The following is a 26,745-nucleotide window of genomic DNA, read 5'->3' as shown; positions in this document are numbered from 1 at the left end:
TGCAGTATGGTCATCCATGGATATGATTGGGCGGTATATGATGGTGTCATCTGCAAATAGCCTGATATGAGAATTTGATGCTTTACAGATATCGTTGATATACAACAAAAAACAGGGTCGGTCCCAGTACGGAACCCTGTGGTACTCCTGATGTTACTTGTACTTTATCAGATTGGGTGCCATTGACTGCCACATACTGGGACCTCTTATTTAGGAAACCAGATATCCAAGCCAATGTTTTTCCCCTAATGCCATAATAAGAGAGCTTTTTCAAAAGCTTTGGGTGTGACACTGTCAAAAGCTTTACTGTAGTCTAGGAGCAGAGCATCCACTTGGCCATGATGGTTTAGCACGGTTGCCCAGTCATGAAATGTGAGGACTAGTTCGGTCTCACAAGACAAACCCGCACGAAAGCCATGTTGAAATATTGATAGTATGGTGTTAGATGATATGTGTTTGTTCAAATGGCTGAGAACAATGTGTTCCATGATCTTGCAGCTGATACAGGTAAGAGAGATAGGGCGAGCTGTCGTGTTATTAATTTTTGTTTGTCAACTCATTAGAAATGCTCTTTTTTGTGGAAAAAGTTGTTGTGTTTCCGCCTTATTCCGCGCTTTCTTTTATGAAAGATTCCGTTTGCCTTGTTGTGAGCCAGGTCCCCGAATGGTCCCCGAAATTTCGATGTGCTCGCAGTTTTTGGCTAATGCTCGCATGCTCGCGCATTTTTTCCGCCGTGCTCGCATTGTGTTTTTCGGTGTTCTCGCTGCTCGATTTATTCAACAACTAAACATGCTCGGTCTCCCTCGCAAGTGCTAGACCATTCGGGGGCCCTGTGGTGTTGGCAGCGAGTTAAATCCAAATGCAGTAAGTTTCACTTTTTTGTATTCATAAGAACGTCTAATTCTCAGTTTATGCTGGACCGTTCTTATATTTTTGGGAAATATTAGATTTTAAGAGGGGGGAGTTCGTTTACCCATTCAGCGGACTATTATCTCTTAGGTGGCTCGCCTAGCTCGAAGTGGTCAAACTGCTATCGATCTGAGCCTCGGCATAATTCTTAGCAAGTTCTTTAGATTTCAGGCTGGACGTTCTTATATAAACAAAGTGTGTATCAGAGTATGCAAACGATAATCAATGAGGGTCCAGGGAAATGGGCAATTCGAGTTTGTTGGCTCATCTACTTACAACAACAGCAACAATTATTTTTCTGTACACAGTACATATGATATTTTATTAAAATAATAATTCTATACTATTACTGAGTACACTATGGCTGCTGAAAATAGACAGAGGCTAATCTAAGCTATTTTACTACTGTTCGTACACTTTTTTATATTGAATAATATTCTAGTAAATAGGCGGAAACCCCCGACATAAAACCACAGGTATCCCAAGCTCACAGTGTGTTATCACGTTACGTAGTTTGCGAGCTACGCTGTTGAGTCTCCCACCATGTATGCAAATTACTCGCCAAAACAGCTTAGCATTTCATCCAGACTACATCGAAGACACAACAATCAAGTACGAATATTATTGAGAGTTTTAAGGTTTTATTTTATGGTAGAATGAACGGCTCATTTTAATTAACCCAAACGTTTACAACAAAGTCACAATGTAGCGTGATTAACACAATGTGAGCTTGGGATACCTGTGATAAAACAAATATGTGAATAGGAATTCAATTGTATTCGCTGACGAGATGCTGTGTGATCTTACAGCATTTTTTGTGTGCGCGTATACAGAGGGGGCGTCCAATGACAACCGAAAGTCCTGTTGCGTGACAAAGACAAAGATCGCCTCCACGGGATTCCTAGAAACATGACGAGAAAAAGAGAAAAGAAAAGATCGCTTGAATTGGACAACAATCTAGTTATTGTTTCGTTGTTAAAGCTTACGGCCTTTTTTGGTAGCCCGCACGCATCAGGGAGAATTATGCAATCATTACTGTACTTTTTACGTTTCCGGGTGCGACCAACATTGAAATGCTGGTCACCAAGAGTTTTCTGAAATGCCCCATTTCCTCCAAAGTATGTAACGTTTAAAATAATCGATTTTAGGCGAACTAGAGTAATAATTAGTATAATAACTAGTATAATAATTTTTATTTTTATTTTTACTAGCTCGCTTCATATATTATCTAAACAATAATAGTCTTATAAAGAGTACTGAACTGGTTTTGTTATCCCCACACCTCCCCCGAAAGTAGGCAAATTTGCAACGTTAGCCTCGTTCACGGGTCGGGTCACTTTTCAAACTTTAAGGGATTTCGAACTCCATCACGACAGGTTGGACTAAAAACGCTACCAGGAAACATCACTTCCGTTCCTATCCTTAACCCCAGATTCCCCTGAAGGCTTCTATGGACGCCGATGCGTTTAATGCTTGAAGGATTTTCTATAATGTTCGAGAATAGCACGATCCGAATCGGCGTTCGTTTTGACACATGAAATTTACGGCGCGAAATTTCATCCGAATTTGTTGACAAGTTGGTAAGTCCAAGACAATTTATAATCCCTCAATATTTCTATGCTCGATTCTATGGGCGTTCTTATTGCGATATTTATCTTCCATCGATTCAAATAGATTTAGGAATGATATGCAGTGAATTTTCATTACTTATTTATGTTAGACCCAAGCTTAGGCTACCATTAAATAAACCTCTCCATAATAATATGAGAGAACTTCATTATTACCATTATCATCTTATATCTACTCTTACACTCCTTATACCGGTTATTTTAACCCTCGATTTCCTAGCCGAATGCTGCAATAATTGTGTTTCTTGTCCACAGGATTTAGTGTATACTTAAATGCTGTATTTTTACTACAATTCAAGATGGTTATAGTCACAAAGGTAAAATTATTCTTGTTAGTTCATTTTTAGTGTTTTTTTTAATTTAGGTAAACCACAAGTAATGTTTCGGCTATGGTAATCGAATCTTGGTTTTCAGTCCAACTTCACGATCACCAAAGCTGATCTCGAGTTGTTTATAATTCCACGGTCAATACAAGCCTTCGATTTAGAATTCTTCCACAAATATTCATTTATAAAACATTCATACTAAAACCATCATTGAATTCGATAAGTGGTCTATAATCTAGCACAATATTGAATTACAAATATCGATATCTTCTGTATATTTTTACCGTAAACACATTCTATTTTTTGTAATTAAGCATGTGTGCATAATATGTGGATAATTATTTCTAACTGTGCGATTTATTCGTGTCTGTCTAGTTCTATTCTTTTAAAAATGGTTGATAGTAATTTCCATTATTTCCCAACGATAATTATTATTTTCAACAGACCCTCGATTAAATCACAGCTTTGCTGATTCTTCTAAAATCGTAGTCAACATAGCCACTTTTTAGCGTCTAGTTGTCAAAAACATTTCTCATTGTTTGGCATTACATACTGTTTATATTCTCACGAGCAGTTTACTATTCGCATTCATAATTTCTAGATCGCATGCTAATTAATTTAGTTTTTGTGATTGTTGTTAAGAAGGATTATGATTAATGATTGAATATATTGCATTATTTTTTATAATATCTCAGCCCATCCCTAAATGATCCTACATAGTATACAGTACTCAGATATCTATTATGTGTGCATTCGACTATATAAAGACACTTTGGATATACATTTTGATTCAAGAATGACATAAAGTTCTTTGTTTATTGATTTATAGCCTTCAATGAAGCATCAAATGACAATGTCATTTAACCTAAAAAGAATGTCATCCTTTTTTGGTCAGGAAAAATAGGCAATTTTGATGCATTTTATGTTATTCATAAAACCATTATATAAAATAGTTTTCAAGCCTACTTTTATCACCCTAAACTTTTATAACCCTCTAACCAGTGTTATGTAATTCTATATAGAGAGTTGTTTGATGCATGATTTGTTTTTTTCTCGAATCAAGAAAAGCAAGAAGTTCAAATTTGGGTTTTGGTCAGCTTGAGGGAGGGGGGTAGGGGGGTAGGGGGCGGAGGGGGCATAAAAGAACTGCTGGGGATGCTGGCCTATGGTTCTATCTTCAGTGAGAGTGCTTTTTCAATACAAACACTGTAACCTTTCATTTATACCCAAGTGGTATGATTATAAACTGCTTAAAGCAGTCCATTTGTCACTAGCTTGCGTCTTTTCACTAGACTCTAAATGCTACAATATTATTCTTTTCAGGGAGAACATGTCTGGCTTGACAATTCACAGGGCGGAGAATTTGATGTGCCAATTGGGGGACTGGTCAAAATGGCCGACACAGGCCAAGTACAGATTATTGACGATGAAGGCAAAGTAAGTGGCAAGAGAATGGTGAACCTGTTAAATTCACTATTTGTTAAGTGCTTGACCTTTGCTCACTTTAGCCAGGCCATTGGCCAGGGGAGCTTCTGGGGTTGGGAATGAACTGAGTGGGGGGTCATGCAACTGCCCCCCCTTAAAAAAACTCCTGCGGGGTGGCTGCCGCATTGTCACCAGTTTACTTCCGGTTGATTACGTTACAATCTCCGATGATTTTTGACGGAAAACACGAAAAATATTTCGAAATATTGAAAGCAGTGTGTATATTGCAAGTTTCTTTGAGGATGTGATAATTGAGAGCGGATGGCATGTTAAATATCTCAGATTCTAATAGATTTTTTTGTCTTTTAACGGCTTTTCCGTCGGACCTCTGGAAGTGAACTGGTGACAATGCATCGTTAATTTCTACCACTTTATTGTGAGAAATTTGATTTGCTACTTTATTGAGGCTAAGTGGAGGTAGCAGCCAAATATGATATAGCACTTTTTGTAAGAAATTAATCTTTTTAAGTGGCTGGCCTGTTAATAAGTGACTGAGTTAGCATTGAATAATTTGAATTTATTTCTAATGTTCTGCTTTCAGGAGCACTGGATAAAGACAACAAATGCAACTAAACTAAGAGCTATGCACCCAACTAGTATTGGTGGAGTTGAAGACATGGTATGTAATATGGGGCCTTTGATGGTCCATTACTAAAGTCAGACGTATGTATTCCAAGACATGAGTTGTGAGTGATGAGGGAGGGATGGGGAAACTGACCCTACAAGGGGATGGTAGAGTTTGCTAAAGTACCTATCATATGGATATATATCTGTTGTAGAACTAAAAGAAATATCAAATAAAGGTAAAGTATATAAGAGTGACCAGGAATAGCATAGGAAGGGGACAGGCAGGTGTGACAGTTATTGAAAATGCCAGGCATATACAAGGGCAAGGGCAGTTCCAAAGGGTTAGGCTAACTGCTTACTCAGCCAAAGATAGCCTTTTATTAACCATTTTTTTATCCTGTATTGGGGGATGTAAAAGAACAACAGGCAATGCTGGTACTGGTACCATCTTCAGTGTTTATGCTTAAACACTAACGCACACTCAAAATGTAAAGCATTTGGAGCAGTCCATATTTACACACTGACAAGCATGAAGCAACGTGCAACACACTTTAGCTGGATGAACTAGTTTTAACCTGAACATGTTTTAACAGGAACATAGCAGAGTGAGCATTAAAATAAAAAGAAGTAGTAAGTCATATTTACAGCAGAAGATTTAACCCCTTCCTCTTGCAACATACCCCAGCCCTGTGTGCAACATTTAATCCTTATTGTTGTCTTGTGATAAAAAAAATATATATATATTATTTTTTTCAGATTCATCTAGGAGATCTAAACGAAGCTGGAATTCTACATAACCTGTATAAAAGATATTACAAACATCAGATTTATGTAAGTCTGGCAGTGCTATGTATGATTTATGTTTATTTATCTATCTATCTATCTATCTATCTATCTATCTATCTATCTATCTATCTATCTATCTATCTATCTATCTATCTATCTATCTATCTATCTATCTATCTATCTATCTATCTATCTATCTATCTATCTATCTATCTATCTATCTATCTATCTATCTATCTATCTATCTATCTATCTATCTATCTATCTATCTATCTATCTATCTATCTATCTATCTATCTATCTATCTATCTATCTATCTATCTATCTATCTATCTATCTATCTATCTATCTATCTATCTATCTATCTATCTATTTGTTTGTTTGTTTGTTTGTTTGTTTATTTTTTATTTATTTATTTATGAACTGCAGTATATTGATACTGAATTTGTTTTTTGTGCAGACATATACTGGCTCTATCCTGGTAGCAGTGAATCCATATCAACTGTACCCAATCTATGATGCCGAATACATAGCAAAGTATAAGGGAAAGAAGCTAGGCGACCTCCCTCCTCATATATTTGCAATTGCTGATAATGCCTACACATTCATGAAGAGAGAGTTACATGACCAGTGTGTAATAATTAGGTAAGTTAATATAATTAGGCAAGTCCAATCAGCCATTCACAACTTTTTTCATGTTATTATTACCCTTCACCACCATCATCGTCATCACTAGAATCATTAACATCCACTTTATCATGGTTATTGTCTTGATCATCATTGTCATCGTCATCATTGTCATAATCTTAACTATTTATTGTCATTGTTATCATATCAGCTTGTTGTTTATATTAATCTCCACTCTTTTATGCCATCATCTTTATTGTCATCATCATCACCATTATCAATGTCACTATCATTATCATTGTCATCATCATTGTTTTCGTCATGATCATGATTATCATTATTGTTATCATCATCATCTTCAGCTTGCTGCTTAGGTATCTTTCATAATAATCACATATTTTATTATCTCCACTCCATCCATCCACTCCATGCCAACATTATTTTCATCATCATCATCAGATTATTATTATTATTATTATTATTATTATTATTATTATTATTATTATTATTATTATTATTATTATTATTATTATTATTATTATTATTATTATTATTATTATTATTATTATTATTATTATTATTATCAACTCCCTCCTTCACCTTCATGAAATTCCTTCACCTTATTCCTAATAATACTAAGTCATACTACCCTATCATAGTGGAGAGAGTGGAGCCGGCAAGACAGAGTCCACCAAGCTCATTCTACAATACCTTGCTGCTGTCAGCGGCCAACATTCATGGATAGAACAGCAAATCTTGGAAGCTAACCCCATCCTCGAAGGTATCACAGTTTGCCACATTTGAAGATGACAACAGGTAGAACACAAAAAAACTAGGCTTGACACCAGATTTCAAGCTAGTAGCAATTAATTATAGTCAGAAATAGATGAAAATAAGCTAAGGAATTTTGTGCAATGCAACAATGCAATGTCTGTATCCTCAAGACAATTGCCCATGAGGTAACAGACAGTGCTACATCAACATTTTTACTGTTTTCTGTCATTGTCATCAATGTAAAGTCACAAATAATTGGAAAAATTTTCCCTAATGTTACCAGTATACTTACCCAATAAGGCTTACTTATACCATCCTGTGCTTGTTTTAGCGTTTGGTAATGCAAAGACGATACGCAATGATAACTCCAGTCGGTTTGGCAAATACATTGATGTGCACTTTAACAAGCATGGGTCTATTCAGGGTGCTAAGATTGAGCAGTACCTTCTGGAAAAATCTAGAATTGTCCATCAGGTGAGGCATACTGTAACCCACATTTTGTGGCATATCAGTTAAAAAAAATACAATGTCTGTCAATTTTTGTGGGTAGAATGTTTTTCAAGCTGCAGCTGGAAAGCTGTGGTCTGAATGAGTGAGTGGCTCAGTGGGGCTTTATCTCTGCCAGAGAGTGGCACATTAGCTCAGTGGTACGGGCTTCATCTGTTAAGCAAGAGGACCAGGTTTCAAACCCAGGTCAGGTCAACTTGGCATTTTTCAGAGGTGTGCAAATGTGACTATTTGCTTTAGATACCTCTTCTTCTCAGATAAGAAGGCCCCATCTTTCACTTGACATTGTAGCCTGCTAAAAAAAGAGTAAATTTAGAGCCACTGAAATCTTGGAAAAGATACCTCTTCTAAATGGAAATGAGCTATAAATATTGGCTGTGAATTATAATTGTTTATAATTCTACTGTAGATGCTGGACGAGAGGAATTACCACATCTTTTATCGAATGCTTGCGGGAATGACACCCAAAGAGAAGGCTCTCCTCGGCCTGACAGATGTAGCAGATTATTACTACCTGACACAAGGCAACTGTATCACATGTGAGGGCATGAACGACGCTGAGGAATTTGCCATCATTAGAGGGGCAATGAAGGTGTGTAACATTGAGGGGAAAGGTAAGGTTATGTAAGACAAGATGAGTTTAGAAGAGATGGGGTAAGGCGGGGTAGAATGTGAGGTGAATTGAGGTGAGTTGTGATGGTGTAAATGGATAGTTTCACGTGTAAATGGATAGAGATTTCCTGATAAGTCACATGTGTTTTAATGGATAGGGATCTCATGATAAGTCAAGTGTGTTTTAATCTATAGAGATTTCCTGATGAGTCACATGTGTGTAAATGGATAGAGATCTCCTGATGAGTCACATGTGTTTTAATTGATAGAGATCTCCTAAATGAGTCACTTGTAGTAAATGGATAGAGGTCTCTTGATGAGTCACATGTGTGTAAATGGATTGAGATCTCTTGATGAGTCACGTGTGAAATGGATATGGAATTCTTGATAAGTCACATGTGTTTAAATGGATAGAGATTTCCCGATAAGTCACGTGTGTGTAAATGAATATAGAATTTCTGATAAGTCACATGTGTGTAAATGGACAGAGATTTCCCGATAAGTCACATGTATGTAAATGGACAGAGATTTCCCGATAAGTCACATGTATATAAATGGATATGAAATTCCTGATAAGTCACATGTGTTTTAATGGTAGAGATTGCCTGATGAGTCACGTGTGTGTTAAATGGATAGAAATTTCCTGATGAGTCACATGTGTGTAAATGGGTATAGAATTCCTGATAAGTAACATGTGTTTTAATTGATAGTGATTTCCCAACAGGTGCTGATGTTTAACGAAGTCGAAATGATGGACATCTTCAAACTGGTCGCTGCCATACTGCACATGGGTAACTTGGAGTTTGAAGGTAATTTTCAGAAGCATTTAACAGTCACACTAAGCTTATACAGAACAACCCACAAGAAGACCCTGACCTTTTGTTGAGAATGTTATTGGCCCCTTGACGCTCATTTGGAAGCCGAACACACATAACTGACTGTTTCTTTTTTTTAAGGAACGGAAAGAAAGACAGTAGACGCATGTGACATCGCCGACGAGGATTTAGGAGATATCATTTCGAAACTGTTGGAGGTGAGTTACCTGAGGATGTCCTGATCAAACCCTCAAGATCTCTAAGGCCTAGTTCATACGTCACGCTCCTACTACGTCGAATCTATTTGTCTTTTTGCTTCGAAGCAAGTACATTGGGTTGATATTTTGTGACTAATATGTATCGGTTCATTACTTGGCGTAGACACCCCTGGAGCAAATGAAGGTAGCGTTCACGAGCAAGTCGACATTCGCTCGCGGTGAGATGATATTCACTCCGGTCAGTAAAGACAAGGCCAAGGATATCAGAGATGCCTTCTGCAAGGGAATCTACGGCCGAGTCTTTGTTTGGATCGTCAACAAAATCAACAAGGCTATTTACAAACCTGTGAGTCAAACGCGCATCCGGGGAGCAATAACCCGAATGATTGCTAGCGCACCCCCCCCCCCCCCCCTTCTTTTGCAACCTTTTTCTAATCTATCTTTCGTCAAACGCACATCCGGGGACTTAATAACCAGGATGATCGCTAGCACATTCCCCCCTCCTTTTGCCTCCTCATCATTTTCGTCAAACGCGCATCCGGGGACTTAATAATCCCGGATGATCGCTAGCACGTGTTTTCCCTCCTTTTGCCTTCTTTTCCTCATCTAGTCCAGTCAAACGCGCATCCGGTGAATTGATAACCCTGATGATCGCTAGCGCGTGTTTTACCTCCTTTGGCCACCTTCATCCATTCTCGTCAAACGCGCATCCGGGGACTTATAACTCGGATGATCGATAGCCATCTCCGGGCGATCTTTTAGCCATTTCTCTTTAATATAATATTATTTTTTATTCACGATTTCAGATGAAACCCGGCGCTGGGCAGACATCTATAGGAGTTCTTGACATATTCGGTTTTGAAAACTTCGACACCAACAGGTAAAATGAGACTGTGCTCTGTCGGAAGATGTTTTCTGATGTACACTGGCGATAGGATGACATAACTTCAAGTATTCTGAATTGTTTAATGTACTTTTTTTCAGCTTTGAGCAGCTGTGCATCAATTATGCTAACGAGCATCTTCAGCAGTTCTTCGTAAAACACATCTTCAAGTTGGAACAGGTTCGTAAATTTAGTACACTAGCATAGTATTCTCTAGTTTCAAAATGTGTTCACTGTTTAACCTTTGTGTTTTGCGATAACTCGATAATCCCTTTAGCTTATCGTCCTTTCCTTGATCATTTATACACTTTCCCTTCATCCATATTCCCTTCTTTTATTCATATCTCCTCTTTTCATTTAAACCGCCCTACTTTTACTCAAACCTTTCATACCCCTTCATCCATTAATTCATATTTGCTTTCCATTAGGAGCAGTACGACAAAGAGGGAATCCGCTGGCAGCACATTTCGTTCGTAGATAACCAGATGATCCTGGACCTGCTGGCCCAGAAACCCATGAACATCGTTGCCATTGTCAACGAGGAGAGCAGGTTCCCAAAGGTAACTGTAGATTTTACGAGGTAAACAGGGTTTCACAAGGTAAACACAGGGTTTCACAAGGTAAACAGGGTTTAATGAAATAACATAGGGTTTCACATGATAACATAATATAACAAGGTAAACACAGGGATTCACAAGGTAAACAGGGTTCCACAAGGTAAACACAGGGTTTCACAAGTTAAACAGGGTTTCACAAGTTAAACAGGGTTTCACAAGGTAAACAGGGTTTAACCAGATAACAGGGTTTCACATGATAACACGGTATCACAAGGTAAACACAGGGTTCCACAAGATAACACAGGGTTTCACAAGATAACACAGGGTTCCACAAGATAACACAGGGTTTCACAAGGTAAACAAGGTTTCACAAGGTAAACACAGGGTTTCACAAGGTAAACAGGGTTTAACCAGATAACAGGGTTTCACATGATAACACGGTATCACAAGGTAAACACAGGGTTCCACAAGATAACACAGGGTTTCACAAGGTTAACAAGGTTTCACAAGGTAAACACAGGGTTTCACAAGGTAAACAGGGTTTAACCAGATAACAGGGTTTCACATGATAACACGGTATCACAAGGTAAACACAGGGTTCCACAAGATAACACAGGGTTTCACAAGGTAAACAAGGTTTCACAAGGTAAATACAGGATTTCACAAGGTAAACAGGGTTTAATTAGATAACATAGGATTTCACATGATAACACGATATAACAAGGTAAACACAGGGTTTCACAAGGTAAACAGGGTTTAACCAGATAACAGGGTTTCACAAGGTAAACACAGAGTTTCACAAGGAAAACAGGGTTTAACCAGATAACAGGGTTTCCCATGATAACACGGTATCACAAGGTAAACACAGGGTTCCACAAGATTACACAGGGTTTCACAAGGTAAACAGGGTTTAACCAGATAATTGAGTTACACAAGATAACACGGTTTCACAAGTTATCAAAAGATTTTACATTTAAAACATGATTTCATGAACATTGTGCCCATCATCAACTAGGAGAGCAGATTCGCCAAGGTGACACAAGATTCGTCAAAGGAACGGTTTTCCGATTAGCAAGGTTCTCCTGCTTACCAAATTTACATGACTAGTGTGTAGTGTCCACTTTATCCAGGATTCTGATAAGCATGACTTTTTTGCCTATCAGTTAATTGACTTTGGTCTGTCCACTTTATCCAGGGTTCTGATTAGTGAGGCTTTTTTGCCTATCAACATTACATGACCAAGTGTGTTGGGTCCACTTTACCAGGGTTTTTATTAGCAAGGTTCTTCTGCCTATTAGCGTTACATAATTAAGTGTGTCATGTCCACTTTATCCAGGGCACAGATACCACAATGCTTCAGAAGCTCCAGTCGAACCACAATGATAGTAGCCTCTACATCCCTTCCAAGAACTCATTCGACATGTCCTTCGGTGTGCGGCACTTTGCCGGGACTGTATACTACGATTCCAGAGGTAAATAAGTGTAAAATACGGTGAAATACGAAGGTGATCAGGGCAAAATTCACTGAATAGGCCCAAATCGTGGAGGTACATATATGTGTCCCTCACAATATTAGTATTTCGAATATGGAAAATTAGTTTGGGATGCAAGGAACCGATGTGGCCATTGTAAAAACGCTGCTTATGTTTCAGGTTTCCTGGAAAAGAATCGTGACACGTTCAGCGCGGATCTGGTCGATCTTGTAGGCAGCAGTAAGTCGAAGTTTTTGCTGGAAATCTTCTCAAAAGAACGTACCATGGTAAGTTAGAAGTGATGTGCCAAGACTTTATCGAGAGAATTAATAGTCTGCGAAGAGTTCAAGCACGGGAATCCTCTATTCTGAATCCCTTGTTTTCCGAATCCCTTGATTTCAGAAACCCTTGTATTCTGAATCCCTTGTTTTCCGAATCCCTTGATTTCTGAAACCCTTTTATTTTGAATTCAATGTTTTCCGAATCCCTTGATTTCTGAATCTCTTGTATTCTGAATTCTTTGTTTTCTAAATCACTTGTATTCTGAATGGCTTGTTTTGTGGATCCCTAGTTTTCCACATTCCTTTGTTTTCTGAATCTTTTTCTTTATATTTCAAGGGAGAGGAGACACGCAAGAGATCACCTGCCTTAGGCGCGCAGTTCAAGAAGTCTTTAGATCTTCTGATGAAGACGTTGTCGAGGTGTCATCCATTCTTCGTGCGCTGCATCAAACCCAATGACTACAAGAAACCCATGGTAGGGAGCCGCCTTTTTTTTTGGGGGGGGGGGGGGAGTGTGGGGAGGTAGGGACAAGTGGGTGGGGTCAGGAGGGGTCAGGGGATGGGGACTATGATGAATGACATCATCATTTCTTTGTACGCTGCATCTGGATGATAACAAGTTTGCGGTGTATTCATCCAAACATGAAGAGATTGGATTTTACTTTTTGAAATGTTGTTAAGCTTAGCCGTTTGAAAACCTTTAAATGGATGGGACCTTTTATCAAGATCCTACCAAATTTATTTCATGGAAACTGTAGTCCGTCCTTCAATTAAAAAAACTATTTGACGATAAGTAGAGGATCGCGAGAAAGCATTCATTTCTATCGACTGATTTGAGAAAGCTATTTCGCTGTTTGCTTTAAAATGAATAATATTTCTTACAACTTTGTATAAAATCAGCAACAAAGGGAACTTTAAGATATTAAACTATTTCCATATTTACTGATGCAGAGAAATCTTTGTACTGATTTCTCGTTGGCTTGTATTTCCGTGTCGTCTTGGTGACATTTGTCTTTGTTCTTAGATGTTTGACCGATTATTGTGCTGTCGCCAGCTTCGCTATTCCGGAATGATGGAAACGATAAGGTATGGGCTTTTTGTGGTGCATTAAGTCCTTGGGGGGCCGCGCCTGTGTTTTTCATCACATGGAAAGTCACTTGTAACTAAATTTGGAAAAGCATTGATAATTGTTTGTTTCAGAGATTCAAAATTTCGTTGTTTACTAGTATTACGATCAAAATAAAGCAAATAAATATTGTAAAATATGCTGAGGATGAGTCTGTGTTCTCTAGGTGAATAGGAGACCTGCACTAAGAAATCACGTGACTTTTTTGACTCACGCCAAAATTAGCACAGAGGTGGCTGTCTCGCGCGGCCGTCATGCCGAAGAGCGACGAAAAGAAAAAAAATATATTTCAATGAAAATAAGCCCTTTCTTACCTAGAAATTTCCTTGTTGATTTTAAAACGCTGAAAAAGCTTTTTGTTTTCGCTATTTGTCGCCAAAATAAGGAACGCCCGAATTTGCCACCCAAAAGTCATGTAATTTCTTGAGTTACTAGCTATTGGAACCATGACCTTTGCGTTATTGTTTCGGTTTATTACCGTTATTGGCTGTGGGACAATCCCCTCGAGAACAAAGCCTTGGTTGCATCAAACAATATGAAGAACTCCCACCCGCTGACAAAATATGCTGTCCCAAAACGCCAGGTCTTCAGCTCTTCAGGTTGATTTTATAACAAGAATTTATTATTTCTTGTGAAGCCATTTTCGCTGTCTTTGCGCTGTTAGCGATTTTGTTGAGATAACTATGGACTTCTTTGTATTGGAAAAACCGCGATCTGCATCCACAAACGGGTAAAATAATATATATATATATATATATTGATATCGTTATTTTGGTGATTCTTGTATTATGATACATTTTTCCCGTTAAATTTAATTTCTCCACTAAAACTTTAATGTCAACCTAACCACTCTTTAGCCTTTAGCGTTCAGCCTCATACTATGTTCATTCTGAAGTCTGAGTTGCCGTGTTTTCCTTGGCGTTTTACAGAATACGAAAGGCTGGCTACCCTATTCGGCACACCTTCGCCGAGTTCATCGACCGGTACTACATGCTCTCGCCCGATCCCGTACAGAAAAACCTTGATGTGAGCGGACTCAAGAAAGCCACAAACAACATTGCCGTGAAATACCTTAGCAACTCGGACTGGCAGCTTGGAAAGACCAAGATATTTCTTAAGGTAACACTACAATTTAGGACTAGATAGGGTAGAGCAACAATATAGACAAAATTCAGAGTCGCAAATCATAAGAAACCATTACATAGGAATATATGGCTCTGTTGCGGTTTGTTATACGTCCGTCGTTGATATTTCCTCAGTTCTTACACCTGCTAGAAACAGCTGATTAACACGATGTATCACTGACTTTGCCTTCTGAAATCCACTTAACATTTTCTGACAAAGAAGAGTTTATTGTTTTGATCCTTTCCAATTTCTATTCTCAGGGAATTTTTTCTGTATGATTGAAGGCATACCCCAATTTTGCTAATACATCTCAAACAGTTTTAAATGCATTCCTGAGATATCGCGGATTTTAATATTTAATGAACCCTTTTAAAGAGATCATTCTGGCGCGGTTTTGTTCTACTATTTTTCAATTGAGGGATGAATATTTGGTTTTTCATCGTTTAGCACAATCGAATAAAAGAATAGCGTATTGGGAAATAGACTCCACTAAGCACGTTTTATTTATTTATTCCTTTTTTAATGAAAACATGCTTTCGCTCACGTAGACATAATTTGATAAAAAGAATCAGGACTCGATCCTTCTATCACTGGAAATTAGGCGGGTTTTTATCTGATTTTTTTCATTATTTTCATGGATTTTTGTCAGATTTGCTTGTTTTTGTTCGCTTATCTTCCGGCTTTTTGATTGTCCCTGGGTTTTTCTAAGATATGGATTTCTTATTGATTTGTTTGCCATGTATTTTTTGTTTGATATTGTTTGTTTGTTTCCAGGAGTTAACTCGAATATAAATTGTTTGTTTGTTTGTTTGTTGATCAGCCGTTGTTGTTTATTACCACGATTTTTTTCTCCCACATGGATTGTTCGTTTGTTGATTCCCTTGTTCGTTTCCAGGATGCGCAAGACCAGCAGCTTGAGGAGCACCGGGACCGACTCCTCACCAGTCGTGCCATCCTCATTCAGAAGGTGGTTCGAGGCTTCCTGACCAGGAAGGTCTACCTACGCATGCGTATGGGAGCGGTGATGATTCAGAAGACTTGGAAGGGACACCACCAGCGACAGAAATACCAAAAGGTAGGTCTTTGAAATAATATTTGAGCTTCCTGGAAATTCTTCGTTTAGACGTTCCCTTTCTGTGAATCTACCTTTTGGTAGATTTTCCTTTCTCTCTTTTCGGTTCCTTTTCCTTTTCATGTATCTTATCAATATTTCAATCACTTTTATTTAAATTGATGTTGTGAACCATGTAAGGTTTTTTTTCAAAAACCCATGAAATACTATTTAGTTTATTTAGTACTAATACACTGTAATGTCTTGGCTTGGCTAGCAACAACATTTTGTTGCACGGGATTTTGAAAACCACTCTACTTCCGTGATTATGTGATTAATACCAAAGTTTCTTCGCGTATTTCTTAAATCTTTTTGTTTCTTAACCTGACCAGATCCTTCAGGGCTATGCTCGGCTCCAGGCCCTCTACCGCACGCGCGTAATCTCGGCTAAGTACCAGACCCTTCGCAGCCGGGTATGCATTTTCCAGGCATACTGTCGAGGCTTCCTCGCCAGGAGGGATTACGTCACGCGTATTAACAGCGTCATCAAGATTCAGTCTGGAGTGCGCATGGTTCTCGCAAAGAGGACCGCTCAAGGGCTACGAGTAGAGGTAGGTAACCTTGTAAATGCGAACCATTGTAGCTAAAAACGTCCTGGGCTATCGAAGAGTTGTGTTCTGAGCCCCCACTATTATGGGCACTGCATGGTACTCGCAGAGAGAGGGAGGTCACCTTGTTAATAATGAGAACCGAAGTAGCTATAGACATATTTTGCTATGGTAGACGTGTGTTTTTTTTGTTTTTTTTTAATATGGATAGATAACCTCGTAATCCTGACCAGTAAGAACTTTAAAAATACGTGGCTATGCAGACGTGCGTGTTTGCGTCAACAGATTTTGACGTTTTAAAGAAGCGTCACGGTACCCTCAATAAGTTCTCCTTTTTTAGCCTTGCAGACTTTAGAGTGTAAAATAGCTTTATCGTACCCCCAATAAGTTCTCCTTTCTTAGCCTTGCAGACTTTAGAGTGTAAAATAGCTTTATCGTACCCCCAATAAGTTCTCCTTTCTTAGCCTTGCAGACTTTAGAGTGTAAAATAGCTTTATCGTACCCCCAATAAGTCCTCCTTTCTTAGCCTTGCAGACTTCAGAGTGTAAAATAGCTTCATCGTTCCCTCAATAAGTCCTCCTTTTTTAGCCTTATAGACTTCATAAAGTAAAATAACTTTAATGTATCCTCAATAAATCCTTCTTTCATAGCCTTGTATGTTTTTTTACAGAAAAAGAAGCGGGAGGAAGCAGAGCGGATCAGACGGCGACAAGAGGAAGCCTTGCGAGAGGCCATGGCGGGCGACGAGGCGAGGATTTTAGCTGACCGTCTATATCAGGTACGTGTACGATGACTTCGCCTTTGGTTGGTTTTTGATTTTCTAACACATGGAAACTGTTCTGAGGCTTTGCTGTGTAAATCTGCTTCTGAGCATTGTTGCGTTGTATTGAAGAGTGTGGTGGTCATTTCATTTCTTCCGGCTTAAGTATCTTTATCTTCAGTTATCTTTATCTTGATCTTGCCTCCCGGGTGTTAGGGGGGGGGACTCATAAACAACAACAAAATAAATTCTTACCCTTAGGAGATAGTAAATTGGGTGTGGTCAAAGGAATTTTTAACCTTAAGATATAGCATGGGAAAACCGTTAAACACCCTTTAAGGAAATAGCAGTTGGTCGAATTTCATACCCTAAGAGATAGCAGAATCCGAAAAACCATTTAACACCCTTTAAGGAAAAAACCTCCAAAGGGATAGCTGTTGGTCGAAATTTTATACCCTAAAAGATAGGACAATCACCCCTGTCTACTTTTTTGGAGAGTCCCCCCTCCCTTGTCTTTCCTGTTCGCGTCTGACCTGACCTGCATATTCTTGTGCTCACAGGAGAGGCTGAAGCAGATGGAGGAAGAGAAGAAGAGGGAAGAGATGCTGAATGCGGAACAGGCTCAGCGCAAGAAGCGAGAGATCGAGATTGCTGAAGAGAAGGCGAGGAAACGACGCGAGGATGACGTGGATGACAAGCAAATGGTGAGGGAAGGGGGACGAGGAAAAATAACCAGACTGTCAGTGGGGGTGGGGGGGGGGGGAATAACAGAATGTAATGGAGGGGGTGAGGACAACTGATAATGGTAAGGGTGGTGACAAATACATACTGAGGGGGTTAGAAAGGAGATGGTAAGTTGGTGAAGTTAGGTTGGCAAATGGCAATGGTAAGGGGAGTTGAGTCGTGTGGCAGACAAATGGCAAAGAGGTGGGGTGGGGTGGCAAACAGATGTTAAGGCTCATCAAGCAGATGGTAAGGGGGATGTAGTGAGGCCGACGAATAGATAGTAAGGAGGGTGAGATGGGGTGACAAGCAGATGGTAAGGGGGGTGGGGTGACAAAGAGTTGGCAACAACTAACAGATGTATCAGATAATATACACAGAGACACACACAGCTTTTATCAAAGAAAATAAAAATATAGATTAATATCATTGAAGAAAATGATTTGATAAAGGCGAAGGAGTCTGGCTAACAGGAGACAATGTACGGGAAAAGAAACTCGATGATTTGAATATTTTCTGTGATGTTATCGTATTTGATAGTGAGTGTTATCGTAGAGGCCGCGCTCAAATTTTCGGTTCTAAACTGCACACTACTGCATGGCCGAACAACTGACGTACGCGACCCACAGGGTACCCACATCTGTAATATCACATTGACTAGCGTGACGCGTGACATTTCTCGCCTGTGATTAATGAATCACTTTTCAATAAGGCAATCCTAATTACACGGTGTATCACTTACAATCACGCGAACCTTTGTCGTGATTCCTTTTAAGTTATTCAGCTTGGTCATTCTATAAACACTTCAAATTTAAGTTATCCAGCTTCAAATACTAGTCGCATCTCTGCTTTGTAGTTACATAACGTTTTGAGCGCCTTTGTTTAGTTCTCGTGTGAAAATCCGGGTTATCTTTCGAATGGCACTCTTGTATATGGAATGTTGTCACTTATATTTACTAAGGAAGTGAGGTCACCCCGGGGTCGTACAAAACGTCACCGTGCGAGTCTAGGATTACGTAGTGATCGTACAGGCCGTACAGTACACACAAGCGAGCCTCTTCCACCGGCCTTTCACCGATATCTCGAGAATGTAAACAAAATCTTACGGTTTAGCAAGAGTAGAAGAACTCTTGTGAATATGGGTCATGTTTTGAGGCATCGTAGGGCACATCGCGCGCAAGCCATATCATATCCCTGGGGCACTATCTCCGAGTGCCACAACGAGACTGACGCGGAAATCGAGGCGAACGCTTGTCAGTCTCTAGGAGCCGTAGAGACAAATCAGGGAGTAGATCCAGCTGCCGTGGATACAAATCAAGGTGCTGATCTAGTAGGCGTACATGAAGGAGCGAATTTGAGGACAAGTCATGAAAACGAGGTAAATCATGGCAACGTGTTAAAATGCAACTTTGAGGTTGAGCCTGATAGCGGCGTGTTACCGTTTGAAGCCCTTCTAAGACAGCAGCAGCTTGAAGCAACTGAGAGATCTAACACTGTGGAAACCATGCAGGAGATTGACAGCGAGTTTGATGATCTTCCACCTCCCCCATTTGAACTACTTGAAGAGTTAGAGTGCCTGGAAGTACTTGGAGATTCACTGGACTATCAGGATGACACGGAAAGTGCGTTTGAGCTCCCACCGCCACCTCCAGACCTTGGAGTTTCAGAAAGCTGTCACAATAGTATGAATTGTTACGAGAGTATATTCGATGAGATACCGCCTCCTCTTGAATTCTTAGACAATGATCACGCTATTGTATCTAGGGAAAGTCAGGAGAATTTGAAAGATTCAAGTCCGCGCTCAGATGGCGCTTCCCCCTTAAACTCCCCGCGAATCTTCGAGACCAACCGAAGTCCCACAGAAATAAATAAAAGGAACGATATCTCTTTCCGTAAAGAAGAAGAGGATCCCAGTCGCGTCCGGTGTGACCAGATGGAGTTTTTACGCACGGAAAACTACCTGAACGAGATGAAGTACAGAGTACGCGAGCGAGAGGCAGGCAACCGGATAATACTCACTCGCGAAAACCCATGCTACACTGATATACTTGCAGCCTGGGTAAGCCGGTCGATAACCCTACTTTGGACAGTCCAAGTGTATTTTTTTTTTTACGATTGCGACCTCAATAATACGAATACCTTCAACTTTTAAAATAACCAAGAAGAATACCTTCAATTATTTTTATTAGCAATAAATAAGATTTCGTTTTCGTTAATGACTGCTCAAGACAATTCGATAGGTAAACTCGAAAATGATATTTTGCGGAGAGTTTCCCTATGGAACTCCCAGTAAGAGCCGGCTTGTGTTAAGGTTTGTTTATCCTCGGATCTACAAGATTCTGCAGGTTGCGATTTGTCACGTGAAGAATTCAATTCCATCGACTCGTCCCAGCGAATAACTGATAAATTGCACCAATTATTTTTCGACTAATACCGACTTACTTTAGACATGCTCCATGTAATTCTTGATTAGTGTCGACTTACCTCTAATTACTACCGAGTAATTCCCGACTACCGAGGTTTTTTTTTTCGACTAGTACGTAATCTTTTGCCATTTGCGATGTATAAGCGATCATGCAACTTGCCTCAACCTGCAACATAGACGGGAATCTAACGAGACTTGGATGACTTATATGATTAAGGTACTGAACTCTGACTGATAAAAAAAAACGAATAAGAAAACACCAAGGTTTCACCTGCCATAAGCAGTCTTTGCAGGGGGTAATATTGGTATTTCATTGTGTCGTTCTGTCATGTTACACAACAAACTAATGTCGCGCAACACACGCAACATGCTAAGGTTTTGTCATGTCACGCAACATGCTAAGGTTTTGTCATGTCACGCAACATGCTAAGGTTTTGTCATGTCACGCAACATGCTAAGGTTTTGTCATGTCACGCAACATGCTAAGGTTTTGTCGTGTCATCTAACACGCTAAGGTCCTGTCATGTCACGCAACATGCTAAGGTTTTGTCATGTCACGCAACATGCTAAGGTTTTGTCATGTCACCTAACACGCTAAGGTTCTTTCATGTCACAGTTTTTTAGAATTGTATTTCGTCCAAAAATAGAGAAAGGTGGTTTTGTCGTTGATTGATGTGTTTCGTAATTTCCGATTACCCTTCCTATAAAGTCACTTGGCTGTTCATTTTTGTTATATCAAGTCACGTGTTTAATCATTTGTTCTATCAGGTCGATGAGATGTTCGGATGGTTGGAAGATACAAAGACGAATGCTGAGAACCTACCCGCGCCCCCATCTGCTTTCAAGGTAATTAACTCGCTTTGTTTTAGGGCTTTCTCCATCGTAATATAAAAACCTTGTAATACGTTTTGCTGTTGAATTCCATGAGTATGACTAACACAGTTACTGTAGCTAGAAAAAAAATGTCAGGGAACACAGCTCATTTATTCTTTCTTTTTTCTTTGGGTTGGGGAGACGGAGAAGGGGGAATCCTTTCCCTCAATTTGTCTGTTGTAAAGTTTTGGCTAAATTTCTCCTTGATTGTTTCAGGACCTTGATCATCACCAAGAACCGACTATTTCTACCGAGGACACACTTGCAATGCCACTGAAAGAAGTGAGTCACACAATGTTAAGTAACGCAATCCATAGCAAGGTCTATACAATCATTAACATGTGCGATCCTATCTTGTTTTTTTTAGCCAGCTGAGGACGTGTCCGAGTACAAATTCTCCAAATTCGCGGCGACATATTTCCAGGGTGGGGCCACACCGGGGTACATCAGACGCCCCCTCAAGCAGTCACTCCTGCCCCTCAACTCAGAGGCCGACAGTATGGTACGGTTAATATAAGAGCCTTGTAGTCACCCTTAACTTAAAGGCCGACAATATGGTAACGTTAATATATAAACCTTGTAGTCACCCTCAACTTAAAGGCCGACAGTATGGTACGGTTAATATAAGAGCCTTGTAGTCACCCTCAACTTAAAGGCCGACAGTATGGTACGGTTAATATAAGAGCCTTGTAGTCACCCTCAACTTAAAGGCCGTCAGTATTATAAAGTTAATATATAAAACTTCCCCTTGTGTTTTGTGCCACGCTTAATATTTTCTTTGTGTTTTGTGCCAGGTCGCTTTAGCCATGTAGCTCACAAAATAATACACGCTAAGATCTCCCCTTGTGTTTTATGCCACGCTAAATGTTTCCCTGTGTTTTGTGCCAGGCCGCTTTAGCCGTGTAGATCACAAAATATTACACTCTAAGATCTCCCCTTGTGTTTTATGCCACGCTTAATGTTTCCCTGTGTTTCCCTGTGCCAGGCCGCTTTAGCCGTGTGGATCACGATTCTCCGGTTCATGGGTGATCTTCCTGAGCCCAAGTTCATAACCTCCAGCGTCGATAACAAGGTCAGTCACACCACAGGGGGCTCAAGCTCACAGTTCATGGTCAGTCAAACATTTAAAACGAACGTGATGTTGACGAAGAAGAGTATGTGACATCGGTAATGATGATGATGTGATAATGATTATGATGAGGTTTATGTAGATGGATCAGGGCCCTAGCAGGGGGTGGGGCATGTATTTTCAAATATTAACAGGAAATGAAAAGGCATGGCTGTGCCCCCAATATTTTCTCGAGGTTTGTGTATTGTGCCCCCCCCCCCCCCATCAATGTTACGTGACCTACTACGGCCCTGTGTATTTATGCTGATGATGATAGTGATGATGATGATGATGTTTCTGCTGCGGATGATGATGATTGTGATGATAATAATGTGATTATGATGATGATCGTGATGATGTTATGATACGTGGTGGCAATGATGATTAAATGTGTGGAAATCATGACTCTGATAATCATAGATAATTTGTTCGTAGGATAACACGTCTGTCATGACGAAGATCTACGACACGTTTGGCAGAAAGTTCGGCAAGAAGGGACTTGAAGGAGTGCAAGACCTTCAGGTATGGCCCAGTGATGTGTTCCTCGATTCTCCATTATCCATGGCCACCCTTTACTTTTCAATATAAGCCGATGCAGTACTCCAACTAGTTTCCTTGCCTTTTCACGTTTTTGACCGACTTTATCCTTGCGAGGCGACAGCAGAAAGCTATAGAAGGTTTAAAGTGCTAGAATTCTCTATGTCTTATACACTTCAGTCGTTTTCCTTCGAATTACGAAGGGAAAACTCCCTAGGTTCACGGTCGTTGTTCTTTATATTAGAAATAGGGTTTTAGACTTATTTCCTTTTTCTTTAACAAGAGTTAAAGCAGTTAATGATACTTACTAAATTTGTGATATGATTGGACAGAATTCCACGACTACGTCACGTGATCGCGAGCGTGAAAAGGAGAAGGACACGTTACGCAAGAGAATCGTTTCGTTAACGCTCAAGAGGAAATCAAAGATTACCAAGGTAACGTGTATAAGTTTACCAAGGTAACCGGTCCAAGATTACCATGGTAACGGGTCCAAAATTACCATGGTAACGGGTCCAAGATTACCAAGGTAACGGGTTCAAGATTACCAAGGTAACGGGTCCATGATTACCAAGGTAACGGGTACAAGATTACCATGGTAACGGGTCCAAGATTACCAAGGTAACGGGTCCAAGATTCCCAAGGAAACGGGTCCAAGATTACCAATGAAACGGGTCCAAGATTACCAATGAAACGGGTCCAAGATAACCAAGGTAACGGGTCCAAGATTACCATGGTAACGGGTCCAAGATTACCAAGGTAACGGGTCCAAGATTACCATGGTAACAGGCCCTACGTAGGATAAAGGGAGTATCTTCCCTAAGGCCAACACAGCTTTTAGGGCAAAAAAACTTTATCGAGATCTTTTTGTTATTTTTATCTCAAAAAAGTTACTTTATTAATATACAATACAATTTATTCACTTCACCGTATACAGATTTACTATATAGGTTTGGCTGAAAGTGAATTATAAAGCCATAGACTCCAGCAACATTCCCCTTCTATTTTTCGTTTCTTAATTGAAAGAAACATAAAAAAAAACATACTTTAGAGAGAAAATCTGCCTCTCCGATTTCTTAGCGAAATCAAATCCCCAGGATCTACAAAGTTTTCTTAACTGCGCATATTTTTTGCAATGCACAAGTGAAACACGTCCTCTACAGTGTCCGGACAGAATTGACATGTCATGTATTAAGGGATTGTTAGCTGGAGGGCCCTCCCCCTCCCTATGTCCCCCTCCCCCTCCCTATGTCCCCCTCCCCTTACTAACGCAACACCCTGACAGGACGTGACCGCGAGGCTGAAGGAGGGCCCTCCCCCTCCCCCTCCCTATGTCCCCCTCCCCTTACTAACGCAACACCGTGACAGGACGTGACCGCGAGGCTGAAGGAGGGCCCTCCCCCTCCCTATGTCCCCCTCCCCTTACTAACGCAACACCGTGACAGGACGTGACCGCGAGGCTGAAGGAGGCCGATGAGAGCGGTACCCTCAGTGATGGGTATGGACCGCTGTCCGCTCAAGACAAGCCCACAACTAACCTAGAGAAGCTGCACTTTATCATCGGTCACGGCATCCTGCGCAAGGAGTTGCGTGACGAGATCTATTGCCAGATCTGCAAACAGCTCAGCGGCAACCCGTCCAAGACGAGTCATGCGAGAGGGTGGATCCTGCTATCGCTATGTCTTGGATGCTTTGCTCCGTCGGAGAAGGTGAGGCGACATGATCACGTGAGGCGACATGATCACGTGAGGCGACATGATCACGTGAGGCGATGTGATCACGTGAGGCGACATGATCACGTGAGGCGATGTGATCACGTGAGGCGATGTGATCACGTGAGGCGATGTGATCACGTGAGGCGATATGATCACGTGAGGCGATGTGATCACGTGAGGCGATATGATCACGTGAGGCGATGTGATCACGTGAGGCGATATGATCACGTGAGGCGATATGATCACGTGAGGCGATATGATCACGTGAGGCGATATGATCACGTGAGGCGATGTGATCACGTGAGGCGATGTGTGAGGCGATTGGGTTTTTTGTCGTTTTAGTTCTTCAAGTAATTGTGTTTTTTGTCGTTTTAGTTTGTCAAGTAATTGTGTTTTTTTGTCGTTTTAGTTTGTCAAGTAATTGTGTTTTTGTCGTTTTAGTTTGTCAAGTTATTGGGTTTTTTGTCGATTTAGTTCGTCAAGTAATTATGTTTTTTGTCCTTTTAGTTTGTCAAGTAATTGTGTTTTTTGTCGTTTAGTTTGTCAAGAAATTGTTTTTTTTGTCGTTTTAGTTTGTCAAGTAATTGTGATTTTGTCGTTTAGTTCGTCAAGTAATTATGTTTTTTGTCCTTTTAGTTTGCCAAGTAATTGTGTTTTTTGTCGTTTTAGTTTGTCAAGTACTTGTGTTTTTTGTCGTTATAGTTCGTCAATTGGTTTTTTTGACGTTTTAGTTCGTCAAGTAATTGTGTTTTTTGTCGTTTTAGTTGGTCAATTAATTGTGTTTTTTGTCGTTGTAGTTTGTCAAGTAATTATGTTTTTTGTCGTTTTAGTTCAAGTATTTGAAGTAGTTGTCGTTTTTGTTCGTCAAGTACTTGAGGTGTTTGACGTTTTAGTCCGAAGTTCTTGTTTTGTTTTGTGTTTGAGTTGGTCAAGTAATTGTGTTTTTTGTCGTTTTAGTTCGTCAAGTAATTGTGTTTTTGTCCTTTTAGTTCGTCAAGTACTTGTGTTTTTTGTCGTTTAAGTTCGTCAAGTAATTATGTTTTTTTGTCCTTTTAGTTCGTCAAGTACTTACGTTTTTTGTCCTTTTAGTTCGTCAAGTAATTGTGTTTTTGTCCTTTTAGTTCGTCAAGTACTTGTGTTTTTTGTCGTTTTAGTTCGTCAAGTACTTGTGTTTTTTGTCCTTTTAGTTCGTCAAGTACTTGTGATGTTTAGTAACTGTGTTTTTGTTTATGATTTTTGTCCTTTTAGTTCGTCAAGTACTTATGTTTTTTGTCCTTTTAGTTCGTCAAGTACTTATGGTGTTTCATCAAAGAGGGTCCGCCGGGATACGCGCCTTACTGCGAGGAACGCCTTCGAAGAACTCAACAAAATGGTTGCCGTCACCAACCTCCCAGCTGGCTCGAACTACAGGTAGGCAATTATTACCTATACGCGGAAGGTAGGTGGATTATGAGCTATTTGCGGAGCTCAAACAGCATGTAGGGGATTATAACCTCTATATCTGCATGGTCAATTCAATGCAACTTAGATACTTTACAGCATATCTTTCAACCTTGCTATTGACAGACATTATTACTAGTTTTGATTGTTATTGATAAACATTTATTATTGTGTCGTGTATTAAGTATTATTACTGTTATCATCAGGCGACCAAGTCCAAGAAGCCGTTGATGCTTCCCATTACCTTCATGGATGGCACCACCAAGACCCTGCTTGCCGACTCAGCCACCACGGCGCGGGAACTGTGCACTCAGCTAGCTGACAAGATCTCGCTACTTGACCAGTTCGGCTTCTCGCTATACATCGCTCTCTTTGATAAGGTGAGCATCTGGCTGCCCCTCCCTCCCCTCCCCCTAACCCCACCTACCCCTAGTTGGGCTTAAAGCTCTACTTCGCTCTCTCTTTGACAAGGTTAGCATTTGGCTCCCCCTCCCTCCCCTACCCCCTTATCGCTCTACATCACACTTTTTGACAAGGTGAGCATTTGCCCCCCCCCCCCCCAACCCCACCCAACCCCTAGTTGGGCTTATCGCTCTACATCACACTCTTTGACAAGGTGAGCATTTGCCCCCCACCCAACCCCACCCAACCCCTAGTTGGGCTTATCGCTCCACATCACACTCTTTGACAAGGTGAGCATTTGCCCCCCCCCCCCCAACCCCACCCAACCCCTAGTTGGGCTTATCGCTCTACATCACACTCTTTGACAAGGTAAGCATTTCACAAACAGGGGAGGAGTCTCCCCAA

General features: G+C 40.3%; 1 protein-coding gene across 1 annotated transcript in view; it reads left to right on the top strand.

Annotated features, from left to right (window-relative positions):
- Positions 1-2,231: 2,231 nt before the first annotated feature.
- Positions 2,232-26,745, top strand: part of LOC5507094 (unconventional myosin-VIIa) — a 38,720-nt gene continuing 14,206 nt past the window's right edge. Inside the window, exons 1-33 of the mRNA XM_048732152.1 lie at positions 2,232-2,489; positions 2,793-2,854; positions 4,187-4,300; positions 4,890-4,967; positions 5,672-5,746; positions 6,162-6,346; positions 6,988-7,109; positions 7,434-7,576; positions 8,019-8,201; positions 8,946-9,030; positions 9,178-9,254; positions 9,418-9,600; positions 10,061-10,134; positions 10,239-10,317; positions 10,566-10,697; positions 12,031-12,166; positions 12,347-12,453; positions 12,785-12,922; positions 13,472-13,533; positions 14,503-14,692; positions 15,594-15,773; positions 16,142-16,360; positions 17,028-17,135; positions 17,678-17,821; positions 21,034-21,111; positions 21,355-21,420; positions 21,506-21,640; positions 22,124-22,210; positions 22,682-22,768; positions 23,116-23,220; positions 24,229-24,492; positions 25,780-25,908; positions 26,145-26,318. Coding sequence (XP_048588109.1) covers positions 2,837-2,854; positions 4,187-4,300; positions 4,890-4,967; positions 5,672-5,746; positions 6,162-6,346; positions 6,988-7,109; positions 7,434-7,576; positions 8,019-8,201; positions 8,946-9,030; positions 9,178-9,254; positions 9,418-9,600; positions 10,061-10,134; positions 10,239-10,317; positions 10,566-10,697; positions 12,031-12,166; positions 12,347-12,453; positions 12,785-12,922; positions 13,472-13,533; positions 14,503-14,692; positions 15,594-15,773; positions 16,142-16,360; positions 17,028-17,135; positions 17,678-17,821; positions 21,034-21,111; positions 21,355-21,420; positions 21,506-21,640; positions 22,124-22,210; positions 22,682-22,768; positions 23,116-23,220; positions 24,229-24,492; positions 25,780-25,908; positions 26,145-26,318 — 3,957 coding nt within the window. The 5' untranslated portion in view covers positions 2,232-2,489; positions 2,793-2,836. The remainder of the gene's footprint in view (positions 2,490-2,792; positions 2,855-4,186; positions 4,301-4,889; positions 4,968-5,671; positions 5,747-6,161; positions 6,347-6,987; positions 7,110-7,433; positions 7,577-8,018; positions 8,202-8,945; positions 9,031-9,177; positions 9,255-9,417; positions 9,601-10,060; positions 10,135-10,238; positions 10,318-10,565; positions 10,698-12,030; positions 12,167-12,346; positions 12,454-12,784; positions 12,923-13,471; positions 13,534-14,502; positions 14,693-15,593; positions 15,774-16,141; positions 16,361-17,027; positions 17,136-17,677; positions 17,822-21,033; positions 21,112-21,354; positions 21,421-21,505; positions 21,641-22,123; positions 22,211-22,681; positions 22,769-23,115; positions 23,221-24,228; positions 24,493-25,779; positions 25,909-26,144; positions 26,319-26,745) is intronic.

This window comes from Nematostella vectensis, chromosome 9 (genome assembly GCF_932526225.1).
Source record: "Nematostella vectensis chromosome 9, jaNemVect1.1, whole genome shotgun sequence".
NCBI lineage: Eukaryota > Metazoa > Cnidaria > Anthozoa > Actiniaria > Edwardsiidae > Nematostella > Nematostella vectensis.
This window is presented reverse-complemented; position numbering and strand designations above follow the sequence as displayed.